Consider the following 11,815-nt stretch of genomic DNA (forward strand, 5'->3'; position numbering starts at 1 on the left):
TTGTGGAGAATATTTGTCTAATAATATAATAGGATTAAGCGAACATTTATTTTCACCAACTTTAATCCTCTCCCGTGCCAGTATTCCTGCGCGTAGCAGGTTAGACGAAACGTAAAGTTTAATTGCCAATCGCATTAAACATTAAACAACGCTACCATTTAATCTAAATTCAAAAATTAATGGCAACACAACCAAAACGAACCAAACAAAAACGTAACAATATATAGTTTGTGGCATATATTAGTTTGTAAGAAGAATTTGTGCAATTTAAAAAATCATATATTTTATATGACTGTAATATAATAATCTCTTAAAATGTAAATGTTTTTATTAATAATAGTTCATAAAGTGAGCTGTACATTTAGTTTACATTTCTAAATTTGTATTTTCCATTTTACCACCTCTATTTTCATCAATATTTAAAGTTATATAATGTACAAATTGCACCAATTCCTTTTTACCTATTAAATTATAAATTGAAGTTCCACAAAGCTTTAGAAACATTAACTTAATAGACTTTTATAGTGGCTTGTAGGCTTATATTATAAATAATAATAATGTAAATTATACAAATATTAATTCGTAATAACAATAAAATTCTAAATTTTACATATTAAAGAAATTGCTATTTTTTCCAAAAGTTTACTTTTTAGTTTACCTTTTTTTTTATAAGCACAATTAAAAGAAATGTACGCGTTTCTATAAGAAAGTTTCGGTGAAGCTTTTATTCATATATGGAAACATTGTTATAATATGATTTACAAAAACACATGCTTTGATGTGATAATGAATAATGAAATTGACAAAATGATTTAGATATGGAATTTAGTCAGCCTCATTAATAATAAATAAAGCTTTCAAAAAAAAATTCATTAAACGTATTATCATTATACAACTTTAATACCGATTTTAAAACATATTATATAGTTTCTAGTAATCGAATTGTAAATATAGTAAACAAATAATTGTGTTAAGTTATGGAAACCGTTTATTTATACTGGTCGGGGGAGTGTCGGAAAATTCAAATTCGTCTTTGTTCGACGGTTGCACGTAGCAGCGACATTGTTTTGCCCGGAGTTTATTTATTATTACATTGCGTGTATCCTAACGATCTTGATACTCCGAGACAAAACAACAACATGATTTGAATTGTCCTCTAGCTCGTGTGCCGCTACATATATCCTAACAATATTAATACTCCGAGGCAAAACAACAACATGATTTGCATTGTCCTCTAGCTCATGTGCCGCTACAAAGTTTTTTTTCCAATAGAATCACACTGTTTTCATAGTTTTCAAACACGTCTCCATCGCGTATAAGTAACGTTTGCTTAGAATAACGTCGTTTTTGTATCTCACAACCTTACTAAGACTGTAAGTTGATTTTGCGAGAAACGTTTTTCTATAGTGATACACCATTGTATAAATATCTCAATACTTGATCGTGATCTTTATAACCGCGGACGCTAACAGAAAATTATTTTACGTGAAGATACAATTATAGAAATTGATAATTGTTCGACTAATTAAATTACGTCGGATGAGATTTAAATTCTAGAGAAAAATGGTGCGCCCGGGAGAATAGATGGCGTTAAACGCAATGATTTAAATTAAACTGAAAAGTCGTTATGTACTTTCGAGGGGCAAAACTTCCACAATCCCGCTCGTGACACGAAATGGAGATTGTCGTTTCCCTTCGTTTAACGCATTTTGCCATTGGAAGACACTAATTTCTGTGACTTGTCTTATCTTTGTTGTAAAAGTTTATATTTACAATTTTGTAGTTTTTATGCAAACGTAAAAGGTAAGTAAATATTAATAAATATTATAATAATTAATACTATATGATAATATATTTACTTATTTACTTATTTTATTTCCGTTAAAGTACATTGTATTTTTCATTACAGTACTTTCATTTTTATTTGATGTAATAATAAACATATACGTTAATATTCATTGACATTAGTGTAATTGTAAGCTTCACTGTAAATTTAATAAAATTGATAAGAACGGAATTGTTAAAAGGGTATATATGTGTAGTTAAACTAGTTTCTATTCTAAATGTTACTTCATTATTTTATTATTGTTTCATATAAATTTTTTTTTTTTAATAATTTACGTATGCTTCTAAGTTAATTGCTTAAGTTAGCACAATGTGTTTGTATTAATTGTTATATATGTCATTATTTCAACAATAATATTAAATTATAGTATGTGTTATTAAAAAAGTATAGTTTAATGTATATATTAAATGCTGATAAAGAATTTATTTGTAGATTTTAAATATGGGTACTAGATCAAAGGATCGGATTAAAGCAATGATTACCAAAGATATATCAAATATACATAATTATTGCTTGGATGTTAAACAATCTATTAACGACAATCTTGAAGATACTTTGGATTATTTACGTGGTTTAATTGCTCAAATACCACAGTCAGCCTCTGGTCCTTTAATTACAAAGACGCCAAAAGTTTTGAAGAAGAAAGGTGTTCAACGTATAGAGACTATCCCCGAGAATGATATTATCAATATTGATAATACAGTATCAGATTCTATTGCAATACATGATAAGACAGAAAGTAAAGATACAAAAATTGAGGATGTGGTAGAGACAACAATTGGCAGAGCAAAAAGAGAGGCTTCAAGGAAGGCTGCAACTAATATTAAAAAACAGCAGTCAATGTCACTTGCTACAAAATTACGAAGGCCGTTACCTCTTGACGATGACAGTAATATAAATGTTCGTATTATGATGAAATTTAATACTTTTAATCTTACCCCAAATCTTACGTTACTAATCAATACTAACCTTTATATATATAGTACCTAATAATGCTTGATATCGATTAATTAATATGTTGAAATCTAATTGTTTAATGTATGTACATTGTGTAGATAAATTCTGTTGTAACGTTGTTAAATGTATTTTAAATTTTTAGAGGAAACGTGAAAGCCGATCTAAAAGAAAGAAAAGTGCTAGAAGTAGCTCTGATGAAGAAACTACGCAAGGCCCTACAAAATATAGTAAAACAGAACAGAGTGTTTTAAGTGAAACAATTCCACAGAAGAACACAGGTACTTCACAGGACCATCTGTCCATAAAAGAAGATGCATTGCAGCCAGAAAAGATCGAACCGTTAAAGTCTTCGATGGCAACAAGAAGTAGTAATAGAAAGAGAACTTTTTCGCAGAGTGAAAACACAAAGGGAAAAAATTCTAATATCATGGATGATACAGTAATTGCACCAACAGGAAATGATATTGAAGAACCTTCAATGTACGAGGACGCACTTGAGAAACCTACTCCTATTATGAATTCGACGATGAACGTCAATTCTACTTATACGCAGAAGATGATGAACGCTACCGTAATTTTAGAGCCTTTATCAGCAAAAAAATTAAACGAAACAGTAGTAATTAATAAAAACGTGGCTAATAGTATAGACAAAAATAATGAACAGAAAACAGTCGAACCAAAGGCTGAATTTGTGTCTCCCAAATTACCTAAATTTACATCACGATCGTCGATAGCTTTGGAGGAAAAGATGCAGCAGGTAAAAGAAGCGATGACAAACAAAGAGTTCGATGAATTACTCACAGAAGATGAGTCATCGCCTGAAGTGAAAAAGTCTAAAGGAAATGTTAAGAAACAAGAAATTAAAAAGCGACAAAAACGGCAGAACAGATCCATGACATCGAGCGAAGATGAAATACTTAATACTCCAACAAAACCTTCTTCGAAGGAAAAGAGTACAATTACAGGATTAAAGGAAATAAGAAACACGTATAAATCGAATGCTCTGTTCAGTCCATATGCCAAGGAATCTGTGAAAAAAAGAGTCGAGGCATTCGAACAGGCAGGCATGAACACTCCAAAGCTTGCTGTTCATATTGATGCACCAACTAGAGTAACCAGAACAAAAACACGTGCTACTAGAGCTGCTGCACAAACAGAAGCTTCAGAAAATGCAAATGTTACAGAGAAAGCGGTTGTTCAAAAATTAGCACGAAAGTCGCTTGCAAAAGCCAAAAAAATTTCATTAGCAAAACAGAATAAGGATGCCGATGAATATAAAGAGGTATTTGGAATTAGAATTATTATAAGGAAGATTTGTTAACAAGATATTTGTCAATTTTGTTTATCGATTGCAAATTTAATTATGTTTCCAATCTTATTTTTAGAACAAATTACAATTAGAACAAAAGGTTAATAAACTAGTTTCTGTTGAGAAAATGAGCTACAAACAGCAACAGAAGACAACCCCATTAAGCAAAATAAGAACTCAGTTGCCAATGTCTGTTAATCGTGTTCTTCATACTCCAGCGAATCAAACTAATATGAATGTAAAATTCATTTCTTCCTATTAGTAGTATCTAATATTATAAGATTTTTAAACGGTAGTATTTTAATTTTAGCACAATAGGGCTTTAAGTGCAACGCGTACAAATATTATTACATCGGTGGAATCTTTAATCCAAGCTCCAAAGTCAGTCAGTAAACGTAATTCACTGGATAAAGTAGTAGACGAAAAGAAAAGAAAATTGAACGACGAGGATGCGAAGAGAAAACGTGAAGAGGCGCTAAGACTTCAAACGGAAGAAAGAAAAAGGTAAAATAGAATTAATCAATATAATTTATTTAATTTTAAATCAGTAGACACATTACTGAGTAATATATGAAAAATACATTTTACATAAAGGAAAAGACAAGAAAAAGAATTAAAAAATAAGTTAGCCAGAGAGGCAAAAGAAAAGCAAGATATGGAAAAACGTCAAAAGGCTGAAAAAGAAAGAGAGGAAAAAGCACGTTTAGCACAACAAATGCAAGAAAGACAACGCGAAGAAATAGAGAAGAAACGTTTGGCTCAGTTACAACGTGCTCAGGTATAAAATTGATAATCTAAAAGACAAATGCGTACAGAAATAAGGATAGCGAAAAAGATATTGATTTTTATATAGTATAGAAAATTAAGCTACAGTCGGATTAATTCGCAGGAAAAGGAAGAAAGAAGAAAGCAAGAAGAGCAACAGCGCCTACAACGTTTACAAGAACAAGAAGAAGCGGAGCGGCTATTAGCTGAACAAAGACGCCGAGAACAGGAAGCTGAAAGGCGAAAAGAAGCTGAATTAAGAGCTCAACAACAAGCTGCAGCTGAAGCAATGAGAACTAAGCATCAGATGCTTGTAACATTACAAACAATATCAAAGCATTCTTCTGTTATAAAAGCACAAGCTATTATTCATTCAATATTTTAGATGAAATATGGCTCCAAACAGCACGGTGGTCCAACTGCTTACGTTTTGGACAGTGAACCTGACGACGACGAATCAGATGATGAATCCAAACCAAAGCACGCAATTCCACATTGGGCACAATGTAAGTATTGTTTTACTCAATGAGTTAATAAACATTAGAATGCCTAGAGTACTCGATTTTTTATCAATTTTAGCGTACATACGTAAAAATCAACTTGCCATGCAACGATATATTCCGGAGAGAGCAGTCTATAAATTCTTTGGTAGCAGAAAGTGCACACCGGATCTAACTCAAATGTTTCAAAATATAGATAGGAGTAGATTACAACGAACGTCCAGTGCAATATGGAAGACGCCACCACGTTATTCCATGATGGAGAATGAATAAAAGGCATAATTTGTTAAACCGAATGTTGTTGATTTTATATTGTGACTTGGAGCAAGGATAGTTGTCATACCTTGCATGTAATATAGAAATGACGTTACATTGTAATTATCATTAAAATATGTATGTGTTCTTGACATATCAATGAACGTAAGACTATTTCACTTTTTATATTTTAGAACGATCATAGACATATATTATTTTTATTGTACTAACCAAATTTTACCATTTTTTCTTATTTATATGTATCTTCTTAATTTTACTAAGTAAAGTGCGACTTTTTAATGAGAAGTAAATTTTATTAGATTTGAATTATTATCACTATTGTGTCCCTTTCTTTCTCTTTTCAAGAAAAATTTATTACAATGCGATATTAACGAGATATTACCTTTTATTTTGGTGAAATATATCAAAATATATATATATATATAGTTTGCTCCTACATTCTTTTGCGGATGCAGTGATTTTATAATTGTGAATGCGTTCTTTTACTAAAAGATTATAACAAGTAATGTTAGTAATATATATTTAATTTTATATAGATTATTATCAATAGTGAATAATAATAAGTGAGCCAAATTACGTTAATTCTTTTTGTCCGTGTAGAAGTGCTGGTAATTTTGGTGTCTGTATGATTTCCAAAGGCCTTAATTTCAAATGCGTGTATATAGGTATCTGTAACGTTATTCTCATTGAGTTATATGTATTGCTTAACATATTTTGACGAATTGCTGTTGTGATAAACAAAACGGCATTAAATGTAAAAGTATTTACATATGGTAAAGAGGTGTCTAAAATTGGGTAATCCGCAAAGATCATTAAGACCGATTTATCCATCACAGCAATAGTAAGTCTTCTTCCATCGATCATAGTGTGTTCAGGTCTCGACATTTCTTTTAAAGCTTTTAATTCGTCACTTTTAAAATCTGATTCTACTTGTCTCACACCTCCTTCGAGAATCTTTCCATGTTTGCATAAAAGTGCAACTTAATAATCAAACTTTCTTCCCAATGTGATAAATAATTTATTATATGAAAAATTAATTACTTTTAGTGTAGTAGAACTAGCGACTCTTTTAATATCTGCTGGATGTTTGTAATCTTTAAAATATTGGTATGTTGGGATCGTTGGTAAAATTGGTAACCAAGGCTTGAAAGTTCCGAAGGTTGAAATATAACGGCCACCAAGTGTCCATAAGCGTACAGAATGGTCTGTACTACCACTTAATATCAACAGAAAGAATAGCATAGATTGTATGAAATGTATTGGAAAAATAATTGTTTCAGAGAAAATGATTAAAAAGAGAGTATGTAAATTCAAGAGTAATTAATAGCAAATAGTAATTAATAGTTATTACGTTATATATATAGATATAAAATTAAGTTAAAAGTTCGTAAAGTAATAAGCACTAGATTAACATTCATTACCTAATGACAATACGTGCATCTGGGATTATCTGGACGGACGTAATAGATTTTAAATGTCCACGCACAGATGAAAGTAGAAGTGGTAAAGGTTGATCCTTTACAGCTCTCTTTGCCCTACCAATAACTTTCTTTTTCCATAGAAATGGAAATTCCAACCGTAAAACGGGCATAGATATCTTAGGAGGATTTGGCAACAAATAATTCGCGAGATACCAAACTTTAATGTATCCAGCATTGTGTCCTAAATTTTTTTAAATGGACTTACTCTCCAATCATATTTTCTGGCTTTATCTTTCCTTTCATATTAAATATTTTGTCGCAATGAAGTATCACGTTACATACAAAAAGTAATCTTATAATAAATAAATAATGTTGTAGAAATTAAATGCATTCCTTTTTTTTTACCTGTTACAAGAAAATGATTTTTAGGATCAGTTGCTAATGATAATGCACAATCACGTATAGAATGAATAACTGAGAAAGCTTGTAGAAATCCACCAGCAGGGTGATGAGTCCACACTTGTACATATCCTGAATCAAGAGAAACTAACAATGTTCCAACATCAGGCCTAACCGGCCGAGCATTTAAAAATATCATAGCTCGAACAGCAACAATTCGTGCAATATTCAATGCGGATTCTTGATGTTCAGAAGCCGTAGGATATTGACTATAAACATTTATCATTATGATTCAGATATGTTTTAGAAAAAGCACAATTGCAATACCATGGAATACCTCTGTTTCGAAATGAATTCTTTCGTAACTTGTTCAGGTTTTTTTATTTTGTACGTTATTTCATCTTTATGGTATCTTATCCTAAATCTATATAACACTGATTAGTTAACATTGTTTATTACAGCACGTTATTTCTAGAAGTGTAATTTTTATATTATTTTAACATTTCTCATATTATTCTAGATCTTACCTTGACATTGGTTCGTTAACTTTATATTTTCGATACGGTTGACCCGTTTCTAGTCTCCAAAGTATTATTTCTCCATTAAAAGTTGCCGTGGCCAATACCTGAGGATACCACATGGCCGAACAAAGAATATCATCGGTGTGTATTGTTCCCCAATTCTTTTTATATACATATGCGTCAGAAGTTGCAAATTCTACGACTTGACGATTCCAACTACTACATAAGATTCGATTTTCCAGCCAAACTAAACTGGTTATTTCACTGTACATAATCAAACGGATTTATAAGAAATATATTTGCGAATATTATCAATAGAATTTGACAATTATTAGAAATGTTGTTTTTAATCTTGATATGTAATAGAAGATAACAAAATAGGTAAGTACGTACCACTGAGTTTCAAGAGCCATGTTCCGCAAACAAGTACCAGTATTGAAATTCCAAACTTTCAATGTACCATCACGAGCGCCTGTTACTAGTAATTGTTCAGATTCATCGAAACAAGCAGCGGTAATTTCAATGTCATGAAATTGACCATATAGGAATCTACTGTGTGCATGCGTTACTAAGAATAAACGATTTCCAAGCCACGGATCCCAAATTATTATACAAGAATCTAATCCAGTCGTAACTACCTAAGTTTTTAAATGATCTCGTAGAATATTTTAATTTCTGTAGATATAGAGAATGAAAATCATACAAAGCGTATAAATTACCACTTTGTAGAGATGGTTATATAAAACACTGCTGATAGATTTTGTATGTGTAAACCCATCAGATATTTCTTTGTTGACCTCAGGATCGCAAAGAATCACTGCGATCATTGAGCTAGCAATGATCATTTTACGATTCAATGTATTATACACCGCAGTCATTGATGTATGTTCACCCAATTCGCTGGGAAGACCATTGTATGTCTGTATAAAATAACTTGACTTAAATTCTAATTATACATAGATTTTATATTGTTATTTAATTGATGCTTTTTTATTTCTTTAGGCGAAACATTAATTGAGGAAAGTATCGTTTGATGAAATATCTTATTATTAAAACCTGAATACAAGATTGAGTTAATACATCCCACACTTTGATACATCTATCTTTTGAAAGAGAGTACACGCGTTTACCAGCATCTTGCACAACTAAGGCACAAATAGGTGCACGATGACCTTGGAAAGTACTACTTGCTCTTCTAGTCACAAAAGGATTCCAAACCCGAACTATGCAATCTGGTCCACCGGTTATTAATAACTGACCCTCTAAGTAGATATATTTTTAAAAAGTACGATGTACTTACATCATACATATATGTCAATAAGCGAGGGAAAGTTTATGATAAAATACCTTCACAAAAGGTGAAGCAAGATATTCCCATGTTAACTTTGAATTTGTATTGAATCCTTGCTCCTGTAAGATCACTAAATAATAAAGAACAATTACAACATCTACTGCTGGACATGAAAGCTCTTAAACTTCCATAATAGGCTACTTGTTTCACCCAATCTGTATGTACATTCTTAAATTCTACAATTTTCAATCCTTTCAGTTCACCCTATAATGTATGTTACAACGTATTAAAACATGTTTATGTAGGAAGCACAAGTTTATATAGGATATTATTGCAGAACCAGTGATACATCTATCTGTCCTAGGACGTCTTTTACATGTATATCACGTATGAGAACTCGAAGACGTTCGACCGAGAATTTCTTTCGAAATCCCAAAAATATTTGACGATATCGATTATCGAGTAGACTGTGATTTTTTGTGAGTTTTGGTTCTTGCGCATACTTAACATACGCGATGACACAAGTTTCTGAAGATAAATTATTTACCTTGAGAACAGATTCATAGCGAATAAATAAACTATCACGTTGAGGTTCTTGTTTAAATGGTCCTCTCTCTATTGGACTAAAAGACATGACTTTGACAGATCCACTCATATCTCCAAGTACAATATACGAGTCCTCTTTGATATTTTTACTGAAATAATAATCCATACAAATGACTGCATACTCCAAGCCTGATATCTAATCGTACAAGGTTTTAATATCGAAGAGTTCATTTAAAGAAAAACTGCTGTTTATTTAAAAAATATAACTAACCATTATTCGAAGATCAAACTTCTTTGCCGCTGTATCATAAAATCTTAAATCGCACTCCGTAGAACTTGTGCATACTACTTGTATATCGGGCATTACTATCATATCAGTTATTAAAGTGTGTTGAACTTTTAAACACGCTGCAAAGATGGAAGTTTCGGAAACAAATGCATATACATAAAAGAATGTAGGATATAACGTTACTAACGATTTACAGATTGCGCGCTCCGTTCGTATTCTAAATCTAAAGACCAGTAATTTATGATTCCCTCTTTAGTCACAGTTAAATAAAACCCTCTATGGAAGCTTGTAGTTCTATCCTATGGATATACACATAAAAATTACAAGTAATAATATGTATATCATCGTCAAATAAGTATAGTTATTAAAAGATATATGATATGTCACGTACGGGCAAGACTTCAGGACAAAACATGATTTTGTGTATAGCTGTACGATGATGCGATTTCAAAAGTTGGGGGATATCAGTTATTGGAAGTCTCAATATTTGCCATTGTAATGTGGTATCTTTTCTCTGAAATTCTACTAATAAATACGAGATAAATTCATTCCAAGTAATATTTCCATCTCTCTTTAAGTTCATCTAAAATTAATAAATGCAAACATATAAAATTATATGTATAGAATTAATGGACACGTAATGATTAATTGAAATAGTAAATCTACGTTGTTACCTTTTTAAACAGAATTTTGAATTCATTATGTGGCATCTGAATGTGCAATATATTTTCAAACGCATCATACAATCGGGTTATATCCATTTCTTCATTTGGCGAAGCCTATACGTTATATGACTGTTAATTTTTTAATTATATTCTGTTAATAACAGAAGATAAGAATGATTATACTAATTATTCAACTACATGTTAGAGATATCAAATTTGGAAATATCATTCATATTACACTAGTTGTATCTTAAACATTAATTTGTTTTGCAATTTTTTAGACAATATCTAAGCTTTTTCTTAATTCGAAAGTACCAAAAATACTTCATGCAGTTGCATCAAGGATTCTTCCGTGCATTGTTCTTCTATACTTTTTGTTTTAAAGAACTCGTCGAAAGCTTGTTGGATGCTAAAATAAGGGAGGCGAACACGTATAATACAACAAGAAATTAATTTTACGAAGTATTTCCGATGCACACTAACCTCGTGTCATTATTATCAAAGTATTCCATTTTTATAATTATAGGTATAATTTATAATATTAATTATAATGTCAATCACAAGTTACACATAATATGAATAAAAATAATATGAAAAAGCAAGTAAATACGTTGTTTTCTTTGTCGAATTTTGACATGTACGAAACAAGCTAAATATATAAGATACTACTTTGTTATTCTTTGTATATAGTAAAACATTTTTGCATATAAAAGATATTTTTTGTATATCGAAATAAAATTTCTTTTTATTTCCAGAAGTAACCCTTTTGTTAGTATGAATGAATAGAGTAAATGATATTATTTAATCGTATAACAATTGTTATTGCAAACGTATTTTATGATAATACGAAGTCAATAAACTAAATTGTTTTTTTATAACATTTATCATCGATTCTACGCACTTTTACACAAAGTATAGAAGAAGTATACGCTGCTTTATTCCCACATCCATACGCGGGGTTATAAGCAGCACAATCAATATCTTCGTACATGTAAAATTCGTTTATTTCTATCGCATAACTAGATATTTA

At 30.9% G+C, this 11,815-nt stretch overlaps 2 protein-coding genes across 5 annotated transcripts; one reads left to right on the forward strand and one right to left on the reverse strand.

Annotated features, from left to right (window-relative positions):
- The first annotated feature begins 1,221 nt into the window (after nt 1–1,221).
- On the forward strand, nt 1,222–5,796 carry LOC117233426 (inner centromere protein-like). Its single transcript, XM_033493742.1, has 9 exons — nt 1,222–1,803; nt 2,279–2,746; nt 2,946–4,085; nt 4,189–4,350; nt 4,423–4,616; nt 4,707–4,890; nt 5,002–5,190; nt 5,263–5,383; nt 5,457–5,796. Exons 2-9 carry the CDS (start codon nt 2,288–2,290, stop codon nt 5,648–5,650), a joined length of 2,643 nt encoding a protein of 880 aa, XP_033349633.1. The 5' UTR covers nt 1,222–1,803; nt 2,279–2,287; the 3' UTR covers nt 5,651–5,796.
- A 223-nt stretch (nt 5,797–6,019) lies between these two features.
- LOC117233425 (WD repeat-containing protein on Y chromosome-like) lies at nt 6,020–11,783 on the reverse strand. Of its 4 annotated transcripts, XM_033493740.1 has the most exons (19): nt 11,269–11,648; nt 11,101–11,194; nt 10,795–10,899; nt 10,512–10,703; nt 10,308–10,419; nt 10,103–10,239; nt 9,833–10,027; nt 9,342–9,549; nt 9,051–9,256; nt 8,714–8,914; nt 8,388–8,632; nt 8,001–8,258; nt 7,811–7,897; nt 7,480–7,742; nt 7,075–7,315; nt 6,695–6,869; nt 6,422–6,607; nt 6,231–6,322; nt 6,020–6,138 (listed from the first exon to the last, which is right to left on the reverse strand). In XM_033493740.1, the coding sequence occupies exons 1-19, from the start codon at nt 11,295–11,297 to the stop codon at nt 6,114–6,116; spliced, it is 3,051 nt and encodes a 1,016-aa protein (XP_033349631.1). In that variant the 5' UTR covers nt 11,298–11,648; the 3' UTR covers nt 6,020–6,113. The 4 variants fall into 4 exon arrangements, with proteins under 4 accessions (XP_033349631.1, XP_033349629.1, XP_033349630.1 ...); XM_033493738.1 differs by having other exon boundaries at nt 6,231–6,607; nt 11,269–11,650; XM_033493739.1 differs by lacking the exons at nt 11,101–11,194; nt 11,269–11,648 and adding an exon at nt 11,687–11,783 and having other exon boundaries at nt 6,231–6,607.
- Between the last annotated feature and the right edge of the window lie 32 nt (nt 11,784–11,815).

The sequence above is a fragment of the Bombus vosnesenskii genome, unplaced genomic scaffold (genome assembly GCF_011952255.1).
Source record: "Bombus vosnesenskii isolate JDL3184/JDL3185 unplaced genomic scaffold, Bvos_JDL3184-5_v1.1 scf7180000013295, whole genome shotgun sequence".
Lineage (NCBI taxonomy): Eukaryota > Metazoa > Arthropoda > Insecta > Hymenoptera > Apidae > Bombus > Bombus vosnesenskii.